Source organism: Hemitrygon akajei, chromosome 9, assembly GCF_048418815.1.
Source record: "Hemitrygon akajei chromosome 9, sHemAka1.3, whole genome shotgun sequence".
Lineage (NCBI taxonomy): Eukaryota > Metazoa > Chordata > Chondrichthyes > Myliobatiformes > Dasyatidae > Hemitrygon > Hemitrygon akajei.
In genome coordinates this window covers 34,505,912-34,533,047 of record NC_133132.1, presented here as the reverse complement: position 1 = coordinate 34,533,047, position 27,136 = coordinate 34,505,912, and the positions used below count along the sequence as shown (strand labels likewise).

The window sequence follows — 27,136 nt, the reverse complement described above, 5'->3', positions numbered from 1 at the left end:
TTCAGGCTTCTGCTTCTCTTCCTTGATGGTAATGAGAAGAGTGCATGCCCTGGTTCCTCATGATGGATACTTCCTTCTTGAGGCATCGCCTTTTGAAGATGCCCTCGATGCTGGGGAGGCTGATGCCCATGATGAAGCTGGCTGAGTGTGCAACCTTCTGCAGCTTTTTCTTATCATGTGCAGTGGCCCCTCTGTACCAAATGGCGATGCAACCAGTTGCCATTGTTTCAGTTGGAGTTCTCCAATCCTGAACACGGCAACCACTATGGAAATATTGTTGCTGACATTCATACTTTTTCAACTTATGAAATGTTAAATACTTGTACTGCCAGTGGTTCCTTTCAAGGCCCCTGTGAAGGATATCTTGAGCAAACAAAAAAAAAAATTAGCCAAGGTGAAGAACATCATAAAAGCAATACAGGCTTCTGGGTGCTCTGGATACAAGGACTCAAGGTTCTCAGTTTCTTGTCCACGTTGAATGGTCGTGGATTCCTAAGAGTCCCCTCCCCCACAAAAAAAGCATTTGATTACAGTATCACAAGTAGCTAGAATGGTAAAAGTGGCATATGGCATGTCTGCCTTCATCACAAAGGGTCTGCAGTAAAGGAAGTCATTTTGTTGTTGCATAAAACCTTTGGTTAAGGTGCTCTTGAAGAATTGTGTGCAATTCCGGTTACCCGGTTACAGGAAGGAACATGGAGGTTCAGATGAGTTACCAGATTTCCTGGATTAGAGGATATTAGCTATAAAAGCATAAGACATCTGAGTAGAATTAGGCCACTTGGTCCATCTAGTCGGCTCTTCCATTCCATCATGACTGATTTATTATTCCACTCAACTCCCTCATCTTGCCTTCCCCCCATAACCTTTAACACCCAAACTAAACAAGAATCTATCAACCTCCACTTTAAATATACTCAATGACTTGGATTCTACAGCCATCTGTGTCAACCAATTCCACAGATTCACCACCCTCTCTGCCTAAAGAAATTCATTCTCACCTCTGTTCTGATGCAGTGCTCTCTGGTTCTAGACTCACTCATGATAAGAAACACCCTCTCCACATCCACCCTGTCTAAACATTTCAAAATTCAATAGGCTTCCATGAGATCCCACCCCCTTCCCACTCTTCTGAACTCCAGCGGATACAGACATACAGCCATCAAACACTCCTCATACGCTGACCCTTTCATCCCTGGGATCACTCCTGTGAACCTCCTCAGGACCCTCTTCAATGGCAGCACATCATTTCTTAGGATAAGGGACTCAAAATTGCTCACAATACTCCAACAACGATCTGACCAATGCATTATAAAGCCTCAGCTTCATATCCTTGCTCTTGTATTCTAGTCCTTCTAAAATGAATGCTAATATTGCATTTGTCTTCCTTACCACCGACTCAACAAGCAACTTAACCTTTAGGGAATCTTGCCCAAGGATTCTCGTCCCTTTGCACCTCTGGTTGTTGAATATTTTCCTGTTTAGAAATCTAGATCCTAGATTTCCTCACTTCAGACCCCAGTCAGTTCAGATTGGCAACAACATCTCTTCCACAATCTTCATCAGCACAGATGCACTACACGGTTGTGCACTTAGCCCCTTGCTCTATTCACTTTACCTATGTGGCTAAGCACAGCTCCAATGCTACATTCAAGTTTGCTGACAACACAATTGTTATAGGCCAAATCAAAGCTGGTGATAAATCAGCATATAGGAGGGAAAATGAAAATCTGGCTGAGTGGTGCCACAACAACAACTGCTTACTCAATGTTAGTAAGACCAAGGAGCTGATTATTAATCTCTTGAGGAGGGAACAGGAGGTCCATGTGCCTGTCCTCATCAGAAGATCAGAGGTGGAGAGGGTCAGCAGCTTTAAATTCCTTGATCTAGATGATATGTGGTAAATTGGATCAGCAAGTTTGCTGATGACTCTAAGATTGGAGGCATTGTGGACAGTGAGGAAAGCTTTCAAAGCTTGCAGAGGGATCTGGACCAAATGGAAAAATGGGCCAGAAAATGTCAGATGGAATTTAGATATCAGCAAGATTGAAAGAGTGCAGAGAAGATTTACTAAGATGTTGCCAGGTCTTCAGGAGTTGAGTTACAGGGAAAGATTGAACAGGTTAGGACTTCATTCCTTAGAGCATAGAAGACTGAGGGCGAATTTGATAAAGATTTACAAAATTATGAGGGGTATAGACAGAGTAAATGCGAGTAGGCTCTTTCCACTTAGATTAGGAGAGATAAATACAAGAGGATATGGCTTTAGGGTGAAAGGGGAAAGGTTTGGGGGGGGAGCACTGGGGGGAACTTCTTCACTCAGAGTGGTGGGAGTGTGGAACAAGCAGCCATCTGACGTGGTAAATGCTGGTTCACTCAAGAATAAATTGGATAGATACTGTACATGGATGAGAGACGTCTAGAGGATTGTGGACTGGGGGCAGGTCAATGGGACTAGTGGAATAAAGTTTCAGCACAGACTGGAGGGGTCGAATGGCCTGCTTTCTGTGTTGCAGTGTTCTATAGCTCAATGGTTCTATGGTGTTATCATTTCAGAGGACATGGTCTGGGCCCAGCACGCAAGTGCAATTATGAAACAAGCAAGGCAACACCTCTACTTCCTTAGAACTTTGCAAAGATTCAGCATTACATAGAAAACTTTGACAAACTTAGAATAGAAGTATGATGCAGAGTATATTGACTGGCTGTATCACAGCCTGGTTTGGAAACACCAATGCCCTTGAATAAAAAATCCTACAAAAAGTAGAGGATACAGCCCAGTCCGTCATAAGTAAAGCCGTCCCCATCATTGAGCATAAATACAGAGAACTTTGTCACAGGAAGGCAGCATCCATCTTAAGAGACCCCCACCTCCCAGGTCATGCTCTCTCCTCACTACTGCCATCAGGAAGAAGGTACAGGAGACTTAGGACTCACATCAGGTTCAGGAACTGCTATTAACTCTCAAACATCAGGCTCTTAAACCATAGGGGATAACATCACTTGCTCATCACTAAAATGTTCCCACAACCTATGGACTCTTCATCTCATATTTTCAATATTCATTGCTTACTTTTCCCCCCCATTTCTTTTTATATTTGCAAGTTTGTTGTCTTTTTCATGCAGATTGTTTACCCTATTGATGTGGTCGTTCATTGATTCTATTATGGCTATTCGATTTATTGAGCATGGCTACAAGAAAACGAATCTCAGGGATGTAAATGGTGTCATACATGTATGCTGATAATAAATTTACTTTGAAGTTTGAAAAAGCAAGTCAAGAAACTAGCCAGGATTCCCTTTGTTTATTTGGGACACAATGCCACTTAATTGGAGCAGGAGACGTTGCTAAAGAGTTTCAAACTAGCATCAGTTATGTGCACTTGTGTGGCTATTAGGCACGAAACCATGCTTAGCGCGATCAGTTTCTAAATAGCGTCAGTTGCATGTGTTTGTATTCAAAAAGCAGTAAAATTTATTACTGATAGTTGACGAGAAATTAGCAGCAAGACAATTTGGAAATGTTTTACTCACCGTGGTTCCAAGCATTCAGGCTTGGTGATGCCAGAAATGGCCAGGAGTGAAAATGAAATGATTTCACAACTTCAATCAAAAGAACACAGCAGATGAATTCCTTTATCGATAATCAGTAGGAATCAATACGCAGTTATAGTACTGGTGTTCTATTTGTTCTGTATTTCATTTAAATACGCAAATTGTTACTCAGTTAAACAGCAGTTTGTCTTTTTTATACCTTTTAATTATTTCCATGAAACTCCGGCTAATTGGTGCAGCTGCTTAAATTTTACAGGTCCCTCCGTGTCCCAATTAACTGTGTTAGAAGTACCTGGAATCACTCTGATTGAATGATATTACTTATCAGAGCAACGGAGTAGTCTATTCCAATTAATATATCCTTATGTTCTTCCACAGACTTCCAGCAACATCACCCAGGATGTTCTCAAATCGGTGTCTATGTGATAAAGAGCGTGAAATTATGCAAGATCACTTTTAGTTAAAAGCATTTCTAAACATTTCATTTGTTCCAGCCATAACCAAGTTAACTTTGTTCCAGAACATGATGCTAGCCGCATGTCCTTCTATTGGTTTATGTATTTGTCATTCTGAGCTGATTTTCTATTATCAGGAGCAGTGGTGCATAAACATAGTTTTTACAAAGAGTGTTAAATTCATAAGTTGATTTTTTTTTATTGTCACATGTACTGACGTTTGGTTTGCATGTCATTCACACAGATAATTTCATTACAGCAGTACGTTGAGATAGTACAATGGAAAACAATAGCAGAGTGCAGAGGGTTAGACTGTTAATTCCCATCCCATATGTGTAGCATCTGCATGAATTTCCAGAGAATTCTTCCTAGTCATTCTCTATCTCCAATGTTGAGATACTTCCTGCAATTACCAAGTCTTTACACTGAAAATATACCCTATGCCAGATTTAATGACTCCATTCATTTTACCGTAAGGGACAAGTTGATATATCTAACATCACAGGGCACGTAAAGTGAGATTGGGTAATTCCAAATGAGACGTGAGCGGCAAGTTTTCTTTCCTTTTACGCAGAGAGTGGTGCATGTCTGTAATGCGCTGCTTGGTTTGGTGGTAAGAGGCAGAAACATTAGAGACTTTTTAGAGATGTTTAGATAGGCACAGGAATCTCTGGGAGCAAGAGTGGCTTCAAGGTTTAAAGTTGAAAGTCAATTTATTATCAAAATACATATGTCACCATATACAATCCTGAGATTCACTTACTTGCAGCATTCAGAGTAAATACAAAGAACCACAACAGAATCAATGAAAAACCACACACAAAGGCAGACAACAAACAATGTGCAAAAGGCAACAAACTACAAATATAAAATGGAAAAGAAAAAATATGCAATAGAATTGAGAGCATACTTTGAAGAGCTTTTGAAAGTGATTCCACAGGTTGTGGGATCAGTGTTGGGGTCAGTGAAGTATGCCTTCTGGTTCAAGAGCCAGATGGTTGAGGGGTAATAACTATTCCTGAACCTGCTGGTGTAGGTGCTGAGGCTCCCATACCTCCTTTTTGATGGAAAGTTAAACTATAAGATATAAGGGCAGAATTAGGCCATTTGGCCCATCAAGTCTGCTCCGCCATTTCATCATGGCTGATCCAATTTTCCTATCAGCCTCAATATCCTGCCTACTTCCTGAATCTCTTCATGCCCTGACCAATCAAGAACCTATCAACCTCTGCCTTGGAGACTTGGCCTCCACAGCTGCCTGTGGCAAAGAGTTACGCAGATTCACTACCCTCCGGCTAAAGAAATTCCTCATTTCCATTCTAAAAGGACACCCCACTTTTATGTAACCTCCACCGATCTAGCGAATACAGGCCCAGAGCTATCAGACACTTTTCAATCCTGGATACATTTTCATGAAGCTCCTTCAAACCCTCTCCAGCTTCAGCACATCCTTTTTAAGATAAGGGGCCCAAAACTGCTCACAATACTCCAAGTGAAGCCTCACCAGTGCTTTATGATGTCTCAGTATTACATCCTTACTTTTATATTCTAATCCCCTTGAAATGAATGCTAACATTACATTTGCCTTCCTCACCACAGACTCATTCTGCAAATTAACCTTTAGGAAATCCTGCACAAGAACTCCTAAGTCCCTTTGCATCTCAGTTTTTTGTATTTTCTCTCCATTCAGAAAATAATCAACCCTTTCATTTCTTCTAACAATGTGCATAACTATACACTTCCTGACATTGTATTCCATCTGCCATTTCTCTGCCCATTCTCCTAATCTGTTTAAATCCTTCTGTAGCCTCTCTACTTCCTCAGAACTACCTGGCCCTCCAGCTATCTTCATATCGCCTGCAAATTTTGCAACAAATCCATCAATTTCAACATCCACATCATTCAAAGTTCTACAAAGCATGCAGGGCACCAGGGGTCTCTGCCCATGCCCCAAAATTTCAACCCTTTGCTATTGAGCATTATACTGGGACAAACACCTGGTTACAAAAGAAAAAGGATTTCTTCCGGCAAAAAATAATAATTGAGACTTAACTACACTGACAATGAATAATCCTGATTGGCATTTCAATCTCTAAGCTCTCTATGGGATTTATCCAAGTCCCCACAATCAACAATGCAAACTGATCAAAAGGAAAGTAGCACTGAAATCTCTTCTGTAAGTTAATAATTTAATTATCTGGCAAAAGACTGCAAAAACATTAACAACTTACAATTTAAGTAGTACCAGGCCCTCTTGATTATCTGCATCAATATTAGAATTACCAAGAATGCTACCTTTATAACACATTTTAAGAACATGTTTTATGTATCAATGTTTTCTTACTATAAATTCTCACCAAAAGTCCTTGTCTAGTTACAAGCGGATTGTTCAAGTCTCTGATCAGATTTCACCTTGAATACTGTATTTTTATCATACAGCGATAGAACAGTAGATCTGTGGCATAGAAATATATTCAACATTACTTTGGGAAGAGATTCAATAGTCAGAACTCTATTAAAAATTTTAAAGACTACTCGACCAACTAGATAAGACTATAAGACCATAGACATAGAAGCAGAATTAGGCCATTCAGACCACTGAGTCTGCTCCAGCATTCCATCGTAGCTGATTTATTATTCCTCTCAACCCCATTCATCTGCTTTCTCCCAGTAACCTTTGATGCCTTTACAAACCACAGACCTATCAACCTCTGTTTTTAACATACCCAATGAATTGGCCTCCACAACCATCTGTGGTAATAAATTCTATGGCTTCCTCCTCATCTCTGTTGTAAAGGGACGTCCTCTGGTCCTAGTCTACTCCACTATGGGAAACATCCTCTCCATATCCACTCTATCTAGGCATTTCAATATTTGATCAATGCCTTTCAATACTCAGGTGGTTAAACAGAAAATAACTGCACAATTTGGAAATCTGAAACAGAGAATGCAGGACATACTCAGCAGAACAAGTGTTTAAGGAGAGCTAATGTTTGAGATTGATGATCATTGAACAGAGTGGTATTTTCTCCTCAATTCACAGTTCAGCATTTTGCTTCCCTTAAATTCAAAAATCTGCAGATTCTTTCAATCTGAACTCTGTGTTTCCAGCATTTTTTTGTAATATTTCCTTTGTCTACTCATTGTATAAATTAACAAGTTCATTGAGGGACTCCTTATGACTTCTGTGAATCTCAACCTTCTCCACAACTAACAGAGAAAAAAAATCTCTCAGCTTTAAGTTCTCTTCTGAAGTTCAATAAAATTAATAGCTTTGCACTTCCAGAACTTAAACATTAGAATCTAAATTTTCAATCTTTATAGCACCACTGTGGGTCTACTGAACATGCCAACACTAGCAGGTAACTTTTAAAAGCAGTTTAAATTTGTTCAAATGGGAGATAACTCGGAGTCCTGCCATGTGCAGAAGTTCGCTGATGACACGGCCATAGTGGGGTGTGTCAGGAATGGACAGGAGGAAGAGTATAGGAAACTGATACAGGACTTTGTGATATGGTGCAACTCAAACTACCTGCGTCTCAATATCACCAAGACCAAGGAGATGGTGGTGGACTTTAGGAGACCTAGGCCTCATATGGAGCCAGTGATCATTAATGGAGAATGTATGGAGCAGGTTAAGACCTACAAGTATCTGGGAGTACAGTTAGACGAGAAGCTAGACTGGACTGCCAACACAGATGCCTTGTGCAGGAAGGCACAGAGTCGACTGTACTTCCTTAGAAGGTTGGCGTCATTCAATGTTTGTAGTGAGATGCTGAAGATGTTCTATAGGTCAGTTGTGGAGAGCGCCCTCTTCTTTGTGGTGGCGTGTTGGGGAGGCAGCATTAAGAAGAGGGACGCCTCACGTCTTAATAAGCTGGTAAGGAAGGCGGGCTCTGTCGTGGGCAAAGTACTGGAGAGTATAACATCGGTAGCAGAGCGAAGGGCGCTGAGTAGGCTACGGTCAATTATGGAAAACCCTGAACATCCTCTGCATAGCACCATCCAGAGACAGAGAAGCAGCTTCAGTGACAGGTTGCTATCGATGCAATGCTCCTCAGACAGGATGAAGAGATCAATACTCCCCAATGCCATTCGGCTTTACAATTCAACCGCCAGGAGTAAGATATGTTAAAGTGCCGGGGTTAGGACTCAATGTATTTAAGTAAACTACTTAAGAACTTTTTAAAAGCTATTATTAATGCTTTTTGAGAGGGTGATTTTAGATGCATATCATATTTTTACTGAGTTAAGTATTGTATGTAATTAGTTTTGCTACAATAAGTGTATGGGACATTGGAAAAAATGTTGAATTTCCCCATGGGGATGAATAAAGTATCTATCTATCTATCGTAAGTGGAACTACAGTCAATGAAGAACACTGAACACATTAGTTGGAAATAACAGTGTAAAAACTCATTGCGTCTACTCCACCATTTTTCAAGATTGTTTCACAGTATTTCCAGTACACAAGGGTAAAGGAGAACAAAATAATTGTTACTCGAGAGCTGATGCAGCACAAATAAAACACAATAAGATAAAGAACACAATAATAAAAAATGATAAATATGAAATCATAAGACAGCTTATATGCATAGATTGATTGTATGTCTACAAAGTGATGACAGGTCCAGGAATGTCTTTACTTAAGCTGACAGACAGGAGATGATAAAGTAGTGGTTGGTGTGTGGCTTAACACCCATTCTCCATCAGTTACAGTCTGCACATGGAGCTCCTTCAGTTCAGCACAGAGGTGCAGCCAGTAGAGTTTCTGCCTCACAATGCCAGAGATCAAGATCTATTCCTGATCCTCCAGCACTCCACAAGATGCCTGCACACTCTCTTCATTTCCCCCAGCTGCTACTGCCTGACCCTACATCCCAAGATATGCATGCTGTCAGGACAATTGCCCCTAGATTATGGGTGGCAGGTAGAATCTGCTGAGGGAGTTGCTGGGAATGTGGGAGAATAAAACTGGGATTAATGTAGGATGAGTATGAAAATAAGTGGTTGATAATTCAATGGTCTAAAGGGTCTGTGTCCATGCTGCATCTCTCTGTGACCAGATTTCATAAGAAAGAAGTGATGAGTTTTATTTTGCACAGGTCTGGTCACTCCATTACAGGAAGGACACTGAGGTGTTGGAGAAGGTTCAGAGGAAATTTTTTTTATTTAAAGATACAACATGCTAACAGACCACTCCATGCCAACAAGCCCGTGATGCCCAGTTATACCTGTGCAACCAATTAACCTACTAGCTGATGCATCTTTGGAATGTGGAACATTACAGCACAGGCCCTTCAGCCCATGATGCTTTGCTGACCCTTCAACCCAGCCTAAGATTAGTCCAGCCTCTTCCTCCCACTTAGTTCCATTAAGTGTTGATCTATGAGGCATCATGCGACCAAGTCCATAGCTCCCTGAAAGTGGCTGCTGAGGTTGATAGGCTGGTAGCAAAGGTATATGAAATGTTTTCCTTCAGTAGTTGAGGAACTGATCCCAAGAGTCAAGAAGTTCTGTTGTAGCTTACAGAACTCTGGTTAGGCTGCATTTGGAGTATTGCATTCAGTTCAGGCTGCCATATTATGGGATCAATGTGGAGGCTTCAGAGGATGCAGAAGAAGTTTACCAGGATCTGCTCAGATTAAAGAGCATGTGCTATAAGGAGTAGTTGGACAAACTGAGGTTGATTGTTCTGGAGTAGCAGAGGCTGAGGGGGAGGCCTGATAGGAGATTAAGAGGAGGACAAAGTAGACAGCTGGTACCTTTCTCCCCCGGACAGTAATGTCTGATATCGGAGGGCAGGCATTTAAGGAAAGTGGAGCAAGTTCAAAGGAGATGTGTGGGATAAGCTTTTCCTTCAAGAGAAACAGCGCTGGGTAGCAGGGGTAGTAGTGGAGGCAAATATAATAGAGGTGTTTAGAAGGGCCTTAGACAGGCATATTAACATGCACAAAATAGACAATGTATAGGCAGAAGGGATTAGCTTAGTGAGGCACTTCAAATTTTCAGCACAACATCATGGAATGAATGGCCTGTTTCTGTACTGTATTGTTTTATGTTCCACAAAGTATTCTCTCAGCATACAATATCAATGTGTGCGCATCTCACTCTTCTACACTATGATTACAGGTGGTTGCGTTTCATTGGGAGTTTGAGGAGCCTCAGTATGTCACCAGGGACTTTTGCAGGTTTCTACAGATGTGCCTTGGAGAGCATTCTGGCTGGTTACGTCACCATCTGGTGTGCACAATATTGGAAAAAACTAGACAGCCAGCTCCAGCATGAGCGCTATCCTCCCCAGCATCAAGGACATCTTCAAAAGGCAATGCCTCAGGCGAGTGGCATCCATCATTGGAGCTCCCCATCACCTAAGTTGTGCCCTCTTCTCATGGCTACCATCAAGGTGGTGGTTTAGGAGCCTGAGGACACATAATCAACATTTCAGGAACAGCTTCTTCCCCTCTGCCATCGGATTTGTGAATGAATACTGTGCACTACCTTAATACTTTCTGCTCTCTTTTTACACAACATATTTAATATTTTATATATATTTCTTGTTGTACTTTAGCAACACACACAAAATGCTGGAGGAACTCAGCAAGTCAGACAGCATCTATGGAGGGAAATAAACAGTTGACCCTTCAGGCCAAGACCCTCCTTAGTACTGTAAAGAAAGCAGGAAAGACACCAGAATAAAAAGGTGGGGAAAAGGGAAGGGGGACAAGCTAGAAGATAGATGAACCTAGGTGGGTGGGAAAAATCAGCAGATGGTAGAAATCCAAAGCAACACACACAAAATGCTGGAAGAACTCAGCAGGCTAGGTAGCATCTATGGGAATGAATAAACAGTCGACATTTCAGGCTAAGACTCTTCATGAGGACTCAATGATGAAAGGTCTCTGCCCAAAACTTTGACTATTTACTCTTTTCCATAGATGCTGAGTTCCTTCAACATTTTGTGTGGGTTGCAAAAGAAGGAATCTGATATAAGAGAGGAGTGGACTATAGGAAAAAGGGAAGGAGAGGCAGCACAGGGAGGTGATAGGCAGGTGAGAAGAGGTAAGAAGGCAGTGTAGGAAAGAGATGAAGAGGGAAAAGGGGAGGAAAAAAATTTACAATAAGGGTAAATCGATATTCATGCCATCAGATTGGAGACTACCTAGACAGAATATGGTGCGGTGCTCTTCCACCCTTGAGAGATGGGTACAGAGTCTATATAAGTGAGGCAAAGCAGCATCAACTTCATGGACACTGTACAGATTACAAAGGAGGAGGTATTTGCTACCGTGAGGCAAATCAGGGTGGATAAATCCCTAGGCCCTTACAAGGTGCTTCCTCGAACCCAAAAGGAGGCAAGTGCAGAAATTGCCAGGGCCCTAGCAGAGATATTTAAACCATCCATAGCAACGGGAGAGGTACCAGAGAATTGGAGAACAACCAATGTTGTTCTGCTATTTAAAAAAGGCTCTAAACATAAACCAGGAAATGATAGGCTGGTGATTCCAACATCCGTTATGGGAAAGTTATTGGAAGGTAATCTAAGGGATTATATAAGCATTTGGATAGACATCGACTGGCATTGTGTGTGTGGTAGGTCATGTCTAACCAATCTTATGGAGTTTTTTGAGGAAGTTACCAGGAAAGTGGACGACGGCAAGGCAATGGATGTTGCCTACATGGACTTTAGTAAGGCAATCAACAAGATCTTGCAGGGAGGCTGGTCAAGAAGGTTCAGTCACTTGGCATTCAGGAAGAAGTAGTAAATTGGATTAGACATTGGCTTTGTGGGAGAAGCCAGAGAGTGGTAGTAAAGAGTTACCTCTCTGACTGGAGGCCTGTGACTAGTGGTGTGCCACAGGAATCGGTGTGGGTCTATTGTTGCTTGTCATCTATATCAATGATCTGGATGATAATGTGGTTAACTGGATCACCAAATTTGTGGATAACGTCAGGATTGGGGGTGCAGAGAGTGAGAAAGGCTATCATGGCTTGTAGGGGGATCTGCACCAGCTGAAAAAATAGGCTGAAAAATGGCACATGGAATTTAATGCAGACAAGTGTGAGGTTTTGCACTTCAGTAGGACCAACCAGAATAGGTCTTACACAGTGAACAGTGTGGTGAAACAAAGGGATTTGAGAACAGGTACACAATTCATTGAAAGTGGCGTCATAGGTAGATAGGGTCGTAAAGAAAGCTTTTGGCACACTGGCCTTCATAAACCAATATATTGAGTACAGAAGATGGGATGCTATGTTGAAGTTGTATAAGACATTGGTAAGGCCTAACTTGCAGCATTGTGTGTAGTTTTGGTCACCTATCTACAGGAAAGAAGCAAACAAGGTTGAAAGAGTTCAGAGAAAATGTACAACAAAGTTGCTGGGTCTGGGGGACCCGAGTTTAAGAAAAGATGGAATAGGTTAGGACTTAATTCTTTAGAATGTAGAAGCTTGAGAGGAGATTTGATAGAGGTGCACAAAATTATGAGGGGTATAGATAGGCAGACTTTTTCCACTGAGGTTGGGTCGGGCTACAGAGGTTATGGGTTAAGGGTAAAATGTGAAAAGCTTACGGGGAACATGAGGGGAAAAGTTCTTCACTCAGAGGGTCATGTTAAGAGACATTTGGATAAATACATGGATAGTACTGATATGGAGGGCCTGGTGCAGATTGATGAGAGTAGGTAGTGTAAATAGTTTCGGCATGCACTAGATGGACCAAAGGGGTTGTTTCTGTGCTATAGTTCTCTATGACTCTATGACCCTGAGAGTGGCCTCACCGGGACAAAAGAGGCCATGGACCTACATGTCAGAACAGGAATGGGGATAGGAATTAAAACGTTTGGCACCAGGTATTTCTGCTTTAAGCAGATGGAGCACAACTGCTTGACAAAACTGTACCTCTATTTATGTAGATGAGGCCTCAGTGGGAGCACCAGATACAACAGATGACCTCAGCAGATTCATAGATAAAGTGCTGCCTCACCTGGAAGGACTGTTTGGACCCTGAATGGAGGTGAGGGATAGTGAATTAGCAGCTGTAGCATTTCTGTCACTTGCAGGCATGTGCCGGGTGGGAAATTAGTGGGCAGGAACAAATGGACAAGAGAATCATGGAGGGAGTGATCCCTGTGGAAAGCAGAGAGGGAGATAAAGATGTGTTTGACAGCAGAATTCTGCTTATGATGGCAGAAATTGTGGAGAATGATATGTTAGAAGTGGAGGATCATGGAGTGATAGGTGAATCAAGAGGAACTATCTCGGTGGGAAGATGGGGTGAGTGCAGATGTCCAGGAAATGGAGCAGATACAGGTGAGGGCAGCGTCAATGGTGGAGGAAGGGAAATCTCATTCTTTCAAGGAGGAGACATCTCTGATGTTCTAGAATGGAAAGCCACATCCTGGGAAAAGGTGCAGCAAAGACAAAGGAACTGAGAAAAGGGAATAGCATTTTTTTTAAAAAAAACAGGAGACAGGGTGGGAAGAGGTATAGTCAAGATAGCCGTGGCAATTGGTAGGTTTATAAAAGACATATAGGGATAGTTTATCTCCAGAGATGGAGACTGAGAGGTTGAGAAAGTGGAGAAAAGTGTCAGAAATGCACCCATGCTATTCTTGTCAATTTCATCAACTTTGCCTCCCACTTCCACCCTGCCCTTAAATTAATTCACTTGGTCCAATTCTGACACCTCCAGTGTAGAAGGTCATCAACGCTTGCAAAGGGACATTGACAGGATGCAGAGCTGGGCAGAGAAGTGGCACATGGACCACAAAAGTATGAAGTAATTCACTTTGGAAAGTCGCACCTGAGGACAAAGTACAAAGTTAACAGTAAGGTTTTTAGCAAAGTGGAAAGAAAGGAGGGATTGAATTGAATTGAATTTCGGTTTATTGTCATTAGAAACCACAACTGCAATGCAGTTAAAAAATGAAACAATGTTTCTCCAGAATGATATCACAAAAGCACACGACAAAACAGACTACACCAGAAAATCCACATAACGTTTGGCAATCCCCAATTCCAGAGTTCGGAGAGGCTGCTGCGTATTAATATCACGCTACCATCTTAGCGCGTTCCCCGGAAAGGAGCTTCAAATCCACCAGACAAAACAAGACTACCCAGACACACCAAGTCAGGAGATCAACTCTACCACCCAACAAACCAAAAACTAAAGCTACAAGACCTACACAAAACCACATGGTTACAACATATAGTTACAACAGTGCAAACAATACCATAATTGATTAAAAAAAAGACCATGGGCACAGTAAAAATAGTCCAAAGATGTTAAAAGACTGTAAGTTCGAAAGAAACCGCCACACAGTTTCCACAAGTCCTCAGGGTCCCTATAGACTCGTCATCCCACGTAGGAGGCAGAAGGGAATGCCCCCGCTATGGACTTCCACAGCGCCACCAGACTCAGCCCTGCAGGCGCAGCATACAGTGAAAGTGGACTCCGAGTCCGTCGAACCTCCGAGCCTCCAACCATCCCCTCCGGCAGAGCCTCTCTGAGCACTATTCTCTGCCGAGCGCACTACGACACCCCCGCCACTGGCAACACGACCCCGAGGACTGGAGACCTGTTCTTCCCAGCAGAGACCCGGACCTCACAACAGCAGCAACAATGAAGAAGGCCTTCCTGGAGATTTTCAGATGTTCCTCTGTGCTCCCATGTCTGTTTTTCATCAGATTAGGATTGTGCACGGCACCCCACTTGACAAAGTGCATAGGTCCCTTAAAGTTACCACACAAATTGTTAGGGTGGCTAAGAAGGAGTATAGTTGTTTTGTTAGCCAGGAGACTGAGTTTTAGAGTTGCAAGGTAATTTTGCAGCTCCATAAAACTCAGGTCAGACCCCACTTAGAATATTGTGTTCAATTGTGTTTAACTCATTATAGAAGCTTTAGAACTCATTATAGAAGGGTGTAGAAGCTTTAAAGAGGGTGCAGAGGAGATTTATCAGGCTGCTGCTTGGAACAGAGGGCATGTCTTATGAGGAAAGGTTGAGCAAGCTAGTTTCTAGCTTAGGCTTCAAGCTAGGAGGATGAGAGGAAACTTGATTGAGGCATAGATAAAATGGATAGCCAATGCCTTTCTTCACATGGTGGTGATGGTTAAAATCAAAGGGCATACCTTTGTCAGAGGCATTTTTTTATATACAGAGTGGTGGGTGTGTAGAACACCCTACCAAGGGTGGTGGTAGAGGCAGATCCATTCAGGACATTTCAGGGACTCTTAAATAGGCACTAACAAAAGACTAAAACACCTTCTTAACCACCTCAATGGATGAAAGAAAAATGGAGGGCTATGTGTGAGGGAAGGGTTAGATTGATCTTGTGATAGATTAAAAGGTCAGCACAACATTATGAGCCAAAGGGCCTGTAGTGTTTTAAGTAATTCCAAGACTAAACAGTACAACCAAAATACTGAACATGTACTATCCACAATAGAATATCAAGTGAATTGTTTTAGCTTCCAAATCTGTTACTCATTCATGCTAAAAAGTGACAAAATGGAATTGTGGAAGTTATTGGAAAAAGTGACACCAAATGCAGTTGGCTCTGTGATGCAATGACCAGTATGTTGACCTTGCAAGAGAAGTTAAAGGCTGTGAGCTTCAGCCTACCAATGCTGTGTTTACTGAGTCTTGGGTAACGACTCCAGCTTTGCAAACGTTGTATTAGGTCAGGATTGTGTAAAGGATACAGAATTTAATCAGTGAAGTAAAATGCTTTCACCCATTTTGCCATACTAGATAAATGTACCATGCTAAAATATTTATCACATTTCAAAAAGGTTGCTGCCTTCCTGAACAAATAATTCTGAGCTTTGCATTGAGGACAAAGATAAAAAAGAAAAAACAATTGTTTAGCCTTGTCAGCAACAGTCCAGCTATATTTCTTGCAAATAATAGCAAATATAGACCAATGACCTGGTATTTGCATTTGAAGGTTAAAAGACTGCACGGCCATTCACTGGAGAAGAGTGCCAACAAAGATGCATTCTTCCCAGACATCGGTTTCTGCCAATCATCTTTTAAGAGTCATAGAACACTACATTACAGAAACAGGCCCTTTGGCCCATCTAATCCCTGCCACATGATTAATCTGCCTAGTCCCATCAACCTACACCTTCAATGGAATACCTGGTATTTAGAAACAGTAAAACTAAACTATTAAGCAGCTAATCAATAGCATTAAATGTGCTTCATAAATTGAGTTTCTACGTAATATTGTAAATCATGGAATAAAAATCAAGAACTTAAATAGAACATTTTAGAGATCATTACATACAAGTGTACACAAGTAAAGCTAGAATATAATGTATCAAAGGTGAAACATAACATCTATTACAATTACATCAAATATTTCAAGATCAGGGTTTGTGAAGTTATAATTATAGCTTAAACCTTTGAAATGTTTTCACTGCATGGAACATTTCGCATTCAAAGTGTATCAATCCAGTCACTTCTGGGAATGTCAATGAGAACTGCTGATAAACATATCATGTTTGGAAAGTCCTCAAGGGAAGTTTCACAAAATTAACTTCTAATATAGTGAAAGTTCATCCTTGCTTAAGAATGACCTAAGTACATTACCCCAGATGGGGTCTCACCCCAGGCCTTTGCAATTACAGTAAGACATACTGATTTTCTAGTATTTATTCTTAAATGCTTCTGCAAAAAACATACAACAATTTGCCTTCCTACTTGCCAGCCACTTTCAATTATCTGCATTACAGGGATTCCCATGTCCTACTAAACTGTTGTTTTGATTTTCATGGGCAAGTGAGAAGTGAAGGAATGAGTGGGTGCCCCAGATGAAATGATTCACAATCATTTTCATGTCATCCTCGTTCATTCGCTCTGCTTGTCCTTGGCACCAGGTAATCCCAATGTATTAGCTCACACGACCTCTCAACTTCACATCAACAGAAAGCTTGAGTATTACACTTTGTCCCCTTGTGCACATTAACACAAACACTTTCAATTCCCAACACTAGTCACAAGCTCGCAACAAAAATTAACTCATATAGGTCTTCCATTTTCCATTGGTTAACTAATCCCAGTCCACAGGAGTATATTACCCTAAAGTCTGTTTAAAAATCCAAGATTAGAGGTTGAATGAGAAAAACTAATAAAGACAGAAAAATTAGTTGGAAGCTATTGGTGGTAGAGAGGTCACTTTTAACTCCAGGTGTGACCCAGACAGAACTCACCATTAGTTTTTAAGATTGTACATACATGGGGGGAAAAAATCAATTGAGTGATGATGTCATTACGTTACTTCCAGCTAACTCTAAATTCCTTAATGGTGTACTAAGAGAGCGAGAGTCCACATAAATCTAGGTCCAATACACTGGCTTCTTAGTTGTTCCTAGAATTAAATTTTAATACTAAATGTAAGGCTGCTTCATTCTCTCTGGAGTACCAAACCACAAATTAATTCTTTTGCCACAATAGTTTGAGGTATTTTTTTTTCACCCCCAACATGGAAGACTCATTTAAGTTCCACCAAATTGACAGGACTGAGAAGTTCATGAAGTTCAATGACATTTAAAGTTTGTTTGTACTGTTAAAAGTATTTCAGATTATAGATTTTTACCTGAACAAATAATAACCTGCATATGCAAACTTCCCCGAAACTAATCTGTTTTATCTACATTACAAGACCTTGCAGAATCCTCTCTCAGCGAAAAAAAATACTTATTGGGATACAAGCAAAAGGACAATTATTGTGGCTGCTTAAACATTCGTCCTTGTTGACATGTTTTAAAAGTGCTGCAAAACCACAAAATGCAAAAATACCAGTCATAATGTGAATAATAGTCATAACAACAATTGGTTATAATTGTCTTTAAGGTACAAATGCAAACTTCATTTTGGGATGGCCTTTAACATAAAAATTCACAGTTTTCAGCTTGCTAAATTAAAGCAACACTTTAAAAATAGTCAAATTACAAATTCATAAATCTCTGATCATGTATAAAAAGCACTTCCAAACCCAGAAAGCTGTTGTTAGTGTTTTAACTGAACATTACTCAATATATTTTAAAATATCATCTTTCCTCTAGGCCCTCATTGTAAAAGATAGTATCAATAAAAATATTAAATCAAAGATTTGCAGAATTTCTCTATAACAAAGCATACAAAGTGAAAAAATAATCAACTTGCAATGTCAGAAAGCTGCTACTTAATAGTCAATTACATGCATCATTATTGCAGAATAGTTCACAATGGATTTGAATCAAGGGGCCATATTTTGCGCACTTTTGAAAAAAGATATTTAAAATTTTTGCAGGACTTGAAAGAACCAACTTTTCCAATATAGTTGTGCATCTTCTATTAGAGGGTCTGGCAGCCAGCAACAGAACTGGCACCCACAATTCTCAGACAACCAATGTATGTAAAACTAAACAGAAAAGAGATCAGTTAAATCATTACAGAGAGCAAAACATTTTGGGAAAAGGAACACAGAAGACTAAAGCCAGTAAAAAAAAAGAAACATCTGACTGATTTGTCCCCTAGCATTGTCTCCCCACACCCGTCCTTACCTTGTTCAGGTAGGAGGCAAGGATGAGAATGAACAAGGCATGGTTAGAAAATCTGTAGATGAATAAAGTAGGTGAAATCATAGACCATAAAAGTTAACAAGATTTAAAGTGGGATCTTGTTCAGTTGGGTAAGTGAGTCGAGGAATGCCAAATGGAGTATAATCCAGATAGGCTGATGATGAAACATATCAGCTCCTGCCTGAGAAGTGACTTGGATCTGCTCCAAATTGCCTACCAGCACAACAGGTCACAGCAAATACCATCTCATTGGCTCTTCACTCAACCCTGGAACATCTAGACAGCAAACATTACGATGTTCTTTACAGCTCAGTATTCAATATTATCATCCCCTCAAAACTAATCAATAAGCTTCAAGACCCTGGCCTCAATGCCTCCTTGTGCAATTGGATCCTTGATTTCTTCACTTGCAGACCCAGTCTGTTCAGATTGGCAACATCTCTTCCACAGTCTCCATCAGTACAGGCGCACCACAAGGCTGTGCACTTAGCCCTCTGCTCTACTCATTTTACACTTATTAATGTGTGGCTAAACACAGCTCCAATGCCATATTTAAATTTGCTGACGACACTACTGCCGTTGGCTGCATCAAAGGTGGTGATGAATCAGCATATTGGAGGGAAATTGAAAATCTGGCTGAGTGGCGCCAGAACACCAAACTCTCACTCAATGTCAGCAAGACCAAGGAGCTGATTATTGACTTCAGGAGGAGGAAACTAGAGGTCTATGATCCAATCCTCGTTGGGGGATCAAAGTTGGACAGGGTCAGCAACTTTAAATTCCCTGGTTTCATCATTTTAGAGGACGTTTTCTGGGCCCAGCATGCAAGAGCAATTACAAAGAAACCACAGCAACATCTCTACTTTCTCAGGAGTTTGCAAAGATTTGGCATGGCATCTAAAACTTTAACAAACTTCTATAGCTGTGTGGTGGAGAGTATATTGACTAGCTTTGTCTCAGGAAGCAGCATCCATCATCAGAGACCACCACCACCACCCACATCATGCTCTCTTCTTATCGCTGCAATCAGGAAGAAGGTGCAGGAGCCTCAAGACGGATACCACCAGGTTCAGGAACAGTTATTACCCCTCAAGCATCAGCTCTTGAACCAAAAACAATAACTTCATGCCCCATCACTAAAGTACTCCCGAAGGGAATGGGATGGAGAAGCATAATAAATCAGCCATGATGGAATGTTGAAATTGACTTGATGGGCCAAATGGCCTAATTCTGCTCCTATGTCTTATGGATGTAGATGTTGCCAAGTTGAGGGACTCAGTTTACTGAGAAAAGTCAAAAAAGCTAGGATTTTTATCCTTGGAGCATAGGAGACAGAGGTTAATCTTACTGAGGTATATAAGATCATGAAAGACAAAGATAGGATAGAATTCACTCTTTTTCCTAGGGTTGGAGAAATCAAGGACTAGGGGACATGAGTTTAAGCAGAGATGAAGAAGATTTAATAGGAACTTAAAGACAATTTTATTTTTAAAAATAAAATATATGGAATGAGCTGCCAGAGAAAGTGCTTGCAGTAGGTGCAGTAACATTTAAAAGACAGATACCAGGATAGTAAAGGTTTGGAAGGAAATAGACCAAATGCAAGCAAATGAGACGAGCCTGAATGGCATCCTAGTTAGCTGGACCAATTGGAGTAAAAGAACCATTTATTTCCAAGTTGCATGACTCTCTATATACAGGACCTCTCTCACTGGTGGACCCTAGGATGAAAAAGAACAACTTGGTCTCAGGCTCAAACACCAAAATGTTCCAAACTGCTGCTGGTTTTTCTCTAGCAATCAAGGGATTGCAAAAACTATTAAAATTGATGGAAACAAGTGACAATTAAAGATTAAAATAATAAAATGAATTTAAAACAAAATTAAAAGCAGTAAGTTTAAAATTATTGATTTCTACCTTTCCCTTAGTGTCCCTAGAAATCAAGGGCATATCATTGACCGGGCCACTGAACCCTCCTCAACTTTGAGTTTCACTTCAATTTTGATGGGTCAGCTTTGACAGATTCACCAGCCTCTGGCTAAAGAAATTCCTCTTCATCTCTGTTCTACAGGGATGCCTTTCTGTTCTGAAGCTGTGCCCTCTGATCGTAGATCCTCCAACCGTAAGAAACATCCTCTCCACGTCGATAGGTTTCAATGAGATCTCTTCCCCCCCCCCCCCCCCCCCACTTCATTCTTCTTAACCCAGCGAGTGCAGGCCCAACGCCATTAAAGACTCCTCATACTTTAACCCTTTCATTCCTGGGATCATTTCCGTGAACCTCCTCTGGAGCCTCTCCAACGCCAACACATCTTTTCTTAAGTAAGGGGCCCAAAACTGATCCTATACTCCCAAGTGCGGTCTGACCAATAACTTCTAAAGCTTTAGCTTTACATCCTTGCCTCGCATTGCTGTACGCCTATATTGCACAATTATTTCAAAATAAACAATTGTTTGAAGTTCAACATCACTCCTTCAGCCAGTCACATGCAGCTACTGATTATTCTTTCGCGTTAGAAAATTGTAATAACTCAGAACTATTATATAAGGTTTGTTGTTTCAATGCGAGCTTCATAGTCTTCGTCAGTGGAATAATTTAACACTAATAATAGTCAGAAAGTGTTTAAATAGCAATGTTCAGAAGGATTAGCGATGCAGAAAGAAGAATGGGGGCAGGGTAGAAAGGTTCACTGCCACATCAGAATCACTGATGCTTAGTAAACTGCACCATTCAGACCCCAGCCTATAGCTGCAGCTTTTAAGAAATCATTTTGAATCCGCCCCTAATCTACCCCTCCAAAAACTGCTGATACGTCTAAATATTTATAACGCTCTTTAGCATACAACCCGAACTAAATCGGGTATTTAAAGCTTTTTCAATGCTATTCTCGGAGAAACTAGAGAAATTTCAATTCTCTACAATATGTAGGCTTCGTTCGCTCCCAAAATACGCGGATCAACGACAGGGCTGCAGGCCAAATTCTGCTTTCTTAAACATGACGAACGTATTTTCCTGCAATAGCATCCTTTGCACGGCATATCAAATTTTTTAAACCGCATTCTTTCATTTGCAATGTTTAAAAAATTAAACAAGAGTCCCTTAACAATCCCTGCTAGTAAAATATTTATTACTCTTCTGGCAGCGGCGCTACATTATCGCCGCCGTTTCATTCCGTTTCGAGAGTAATGAATACAAGCCTTTTTACCCCCACCCCAAGCAATAGGCTCCATTGCAACCCACAGCAATACCGTAATGGAAAGGGGGAAGAGAACTGAGTAATGGCAAAGAATCAATAGTACTTAGGATAATCCAGAAAATAATATCCATAGAGGCGATATTTGGTCAACGGAATTAACTGCACAAGAGATTCTGCAGATGCTGGAAATCCAGACCATCACACACAAAATGATGAAGGGTCTCGGCCAGAAACGTCGACTGCTTATTCCCTCCATTGATGCTGCCTGACCTACTGAGTTCCTCCAGCATTTTGTGTGTGTGTTTAACTGCACAAAAACCTAAATGCTGTCATTTTTTTTCAATTAAAAAATAATAAAAACAATCTGAATACATTGACATACATCGCCTGCGAGTAAGGTGGATGTGCAAGGAAGGATAGCTGCTAGCTTAAAGACGGTGGGCGATTAGAACAAGATAAGTCTCTTACAGTCCAGGTGCTTCTTCTTGGGTCCCATCACCTCGTGGGTCGTGGCTTTGCAGACGGCCCTGGCCACGGCCGAGCCGGTCACACTATACTGGGCCGCCGCGATGCGGTCCGTAATGGTCTGGCCCGACATTTTCTCCGCCGTTTCCAATCTCCTTCTTCCTTTCTTCTTCCCCCCTCCCTCCCCTCTCTCTCTCCGAGATTAATTATTTACGTGCGTGTGTAAAATGGAAAGGGGGAGGCGGGTATCACTGGAGAACCAAAGAGAGAGAGGGAAAGGGGAGAGAGATGGGGAGACAAATGAGCCGCTTGTCGCCTGTCAGAGAAACGCCAACGGGAGGGGAGGGCGGGAGAGCGGCGTCGGGTCGTCGACCGGCGGGCGGGCGGGCGCTGCCGCACACACACACACCTGGGGGCGGCGGCGGCACCGGCGAGCGGGCGGCTGAGGAGGCGGGTTGAGAGCGCTTGGCGTCCGGCCCAGACCGGCGGCGGGCCAGGGGGAGGGGGGGGGGAGTCGTCGGTCATCGGACGGGAGAAAGCGGCATCGGGGTCGGCCGTCAGGCGGGCGCCGCTGCACACACCTGAGGGGAAGGGGTGGGGGCAGCGTCCTGACAGACTTGCGAGTGGCAGCGGGTCGCCAGTCGGTGGACGGACGGCGGAATGACAGCGCTCTGGAGCTCGGCCGTCGCCGTCAGACGGGGGTCAGGAGAGGGGAGAGCGGCGTCAGGTCGTCGGTCGGCAGGCGGCGGCACACACCTGGTGATGGCTGACGGCCCACACGCGGTCATGGGAGCGGGGCGGAGGATCGTCGGTCAGTGGACGGGAGGGGAACCGCGGCACACACACACCTGGGGCGGTTGAACCCGGGGGCGGGGGGGAAGAGCGCCCTGACGACGCGGTCAGACCGGCGGCGGGCCGTCGGTCAACGGGCGGGAGAGTGACGGAGTGTTGTCGCTCACCGGAGACGGTTGAGCTGGGGCAGTTACCGTTCCGCGGTTCGGCCCAGACCGGCACGCGGCGGTCAATTGCTGGGCGGGGGACGGTGCTTCAGACCGGCGGGCAGGATAACGGCGCCGGCTTGTCAGTCGGCGGGCGGGCGCTGCCGCGCAAACTTGGGGACGGCTCAGGAAAAGGGGGTGAGGGCGGTCAGCGCTCTGGCTCTCTGCCCACGCTGTCGGATCGGCCGTGGTGGAAGGACACCCGGCGGGTGAGTCCGGTTACCGGTCACCCCCTCCCGTCGGCGGTGAATCTAACGGCCGCACCGGCGGCGCTCCTGGCCCTCACGCCTAATTGCCCTCACGCCTAATTGTCCCCTCCCCAGAATTAAACCACACCCTTCTCCTCTCCACCTCTCCCGGAGTAAAAGCTGGTCCTCACCGCCGTAACCCCTCCCCGGAGTAAAACCCGGACTCCTCCCTGGGTAAACCCCCCAACCTTCCCCTTCCTGGGATAAAAATCCGGCCTCCCCCCTTTACCGCGGTAAAACCCGCCCCTCGCACCCCCTTCTCCCCCTCCCAGGGTAAAACTCGGCCACATACTGCCTTTCTCCTTCCACCGTTGGGGTAAAGCCCTCCTCACTGCCACTCCTTAAGGTAAATCCTGTGCTTCACAGCCCCCCTGGTAAAACCCAGCCCTCATGCACCCCATTTCTCCCCTCTCCAGGGTAAAACCATCCTCCTCACCTCCATCCCTCGGGGTAAAACCCCTCCTGATCTGATTTCCCTACTCTGCTGATGTGTCATATTACCCATCCCCACAAACTCAAGAGTTTAAAGGAGAGGGTACCCCTCCACCATGGCCACCCATTCAGCTGGTTTGCCAAAATAAATTGCACCTGTGGGAGGGATTGGCGAAGAGGGGTGAACTGTGCCTTTATGGTGTTAATATTGATCCTGCCATCCCTCCAGTGATCAAACTGTACACCGGTAATAAGACCATAAGACAGGAACGGAATTAGTCCATACAGCCCATCGAGTTTGTTCCGCCATTCCATCATGCTGATTTATTTTCCCTCGCAACCCCATTCACCTGCCTTCTCCCCATGGTAACGTAGACAATGCTTTATAGTACCAGCAACCAGGGTTTAATTCCTGTAAGAAGTTCTCCCTTTGTGTGAGTTTCCTCCGGGTGTTCCGGTTTTCTCCCGCAGTCCAAAGATGTACTGTTTGGTAGGTTAATTGGTCATTGTAAATTGTTCCATGATTAGACGCGTTAAATTAGGGGATTGATGTGCAGCACAGATCAAAGGGCTGGAAGGGCCTATTCTGTGCTGTATCTTAATAAATAAGTGACCTTTGATGCCCATACCTATCAACTTCCACTTTAAATATACCCAATAACTTGTCCTCCACAGCTGTCTGGAGCAATGAATTCTGCAGATTCAACACTGGCTAAAGAAATTCCTCATCATCTCTGTTCTGAAAAAGGGATGTCCATGAAATAACTACAAGCTCTTCTTCTCTCCACAGCACATGAGACTTCCTTCCCAGTTTGATAGTTACAGTGTCCCCTCTCGTTCTTTTTTCACTGATGTTTCAACATATGTTTGCACTTGGCAATCTGAAATGATTGCTTTCAGGTTAGTTTGTGTTTTTTTGCTACTGATTATTTATTTAACATTGTTAATATGCTTGTGCTACACTGCATGCTTGCAAAGTTTTTGCGGTATGTGCAAAAGTCACAAGTCTTAGCTAGGGTGCCTAGGATATTTGCATAGTACTGTATTTGTCAACGTGAAATCTGGTAGGAGCAAAAGCATTTGGGAATAGTGAGGGTGGTGTGCCACAGGAATAAGAATCAGGTTTATTATCACTGGCATATGTCGTGAAATTTGTTAACATAGCAGCAGCAGTTTAATGCAATACATAATGTAGAAGAAAATAATAAGTAAATCAATTATAGTATACATTTATTGAATAGATTAAAAATCATGCAAAATACAGAAATAATATATATTTTAAAAAGTGAGGTAGTATTCAAGGGTCCAAAGTCCATTTAGGAATCGGATGGCAGAGGGGAAGAAGCTGTTCCTGAATTATTGAGTATGTGCCTTCGGGCTTCCGTACCTCCTACCTGATGGTCACAGTGAGAAAAGGGTATACCCTGGGTGCTGGAGGTCCTTAATAATGGACACTGCCTTTCTGAGACACTGCTCCTTAAAGATGTCCTGGGTACTTTGTAGGCTAGTACCCAAGATAGAGTCGACTAAATTTACAACCCTCTGCAGCAGCTTTCAGTCCTGTGCACTAGCCACCCCATACCAGGGGTGTGGGACAGGTGGCAGAGAAGGAATGCCTGGTGAGAGGGGTGGTGCAGGTGCAGACACACCCAGCCTTGAGACACAAGGCAAAGTTATTTGATTCCAAACAATTGGTTTATTGATAATTACAGAATGTCTCTCTGGAGCTTTCTGCTCCCTTCCCCCTTCCCACTCTCAGTTCACGTAGAGACCCATATCAGAATCAGGTTTATCATCACTCAAATGTGTCATGGAATTTCTTTTTGTAGCAGCAGTTCAGTGCAATACCTAAAATTATTACAATACTATGCAAAAGTCTTAGGTATCTTATAGTACCTAAGACTTTTGCACAGTACTGTGTATAAGCTGAAATGAATAAATGCATGGTTTACAGATATCTATACTTGTTTATGTTTGGTGCGCTAGTGCACAATATGTACAGTATATATAGCTGAGAAAATTGATAGTTGCTTTTTTAAGCCACTGAACTCCTGGTGAAGATATCCCTGTGATATCGATAAATAAATGGGATAATATTCCTTAATCAGTATGATCTTTCACTTGAAAGGAATCTTGTAGCTAGTGGGGGACTCTCGTATGGGAAGGTGTGTACCCATACACGTTTTGGCCTAGCCCTTCTGTAAGATGGAGGTTGCAAGTTTAGAATACTGTTGGTCAATGACTATAGTGCGTTTGTATTTGTTACAAACTGCAGCTATCGTGTGCCACTATTAGATGGAATGAGTATTTAGGAAGTAGGGTAAAATATTTCCATGGGTGCCATGATAGCACAATGCTATTACAGCCTGTAGCATTCAATCCCTGCATCCTCTGTAAGGAGTCTCTGTATGTCCTTCCTCTGAGGGGAGTGGGGTTTTCTTGGGGTCCCCTGGTTTCCTGCCACAGTCCAAAGTAAATTGTCCTGTGATTAGGTTAGGGTTAAATCAGCGTTGCTGGGCAGTGCAGCTCGAGGGGCCAGAAGGCCCAATTCCATGCTGTATTGCTCAATAACTAAAAATATAAAATAATTGTCTTATCATTTCATTCACATTGTAGGTTTGACTTGTCAACCAAATCTTTAAATTGATAAATTTTTAATGAGGTTTATACAAAAGTTAAGTACTAACATCTGATTATCAACTCTATGCTTTACACCCACTCCCACACATTTTAACTATGTACTCTTTCTAAAAATAATGATAAGATAATGTGCTATAGATAAACTTACTACCTATTACGCCACTTACATTTAGAGCAGCAATGAAGGTCCTCCATCTCTATCTGTCCTTGGCCATCTTCTCTACTATGACCCAGGTGTTGTTCAGGGTTCTCACTTCTGCCTCTACGGTACAGTGTCAAGTTGTCTTTGGTCTCCCACGTATTATCTGCCCTTCAGGGGTCTAGTGAAATGCTCTCTTCTCCCTTCTCATCATGTGCCAAATCCATCTCCGTCACTTGCTCCCAATGTTTGTGGCCACATCCTATTGATGACACTGAAAGAGTAAGGCGTTCTTGGCCAGAAGATACTGAGGCTTGTGGTGTGAAATGACTACAGCTTGGCAAGTTCGCTCTCTATCATGTGCCAGCATTCTGTCCTGTCCAACGGCGTGGACAGAACACAGCTCTGGTACAGTTTCACCTTGGTGTGGACCTTA

At 42.6% G+C, this 27,136-nt stretch overlaps 1 protein-coding gene across 15 annotated transcripts in view; it reads right to left on the bottom strand.

Annotated features, from left to right (window-relative positions):
• The window catches only part of LOC140733005 (clathrin coat assembly protein AP180-like), a 180,543-nt gene extending 157,217 nt beyond the window's left edge, over window positions 1–23,326 (bottom strand). For 4 of the 15 annotated variants that reach the window (XM_073055755.1, XM_073055756.1, XM_073055759.1 and 1 more), the window contains exon 1: window positions 22,247–22,601. In XM_073055755.1, coding sequence (XP_072911856.1) covers window positions 22,247–22,376 — 130 coding nt within the window. In that variant the 5' untranslated portion in view covers window positions 22,377–22,601. Of the gene's footprint in view, window positions 1–22,246; window positions 22,604–22,824; window positions 23,075–23,202 lie in introns of those variants that run through there. The other 11 variants (XM_073055758.1, XM_073055757.1, XM_073055761.1 and 8 more) reach the window with 8 other exon arrangements.
• Between the last annotated feature and the right edge of the window lie 3,810 nt (window positions 23,327–27,136).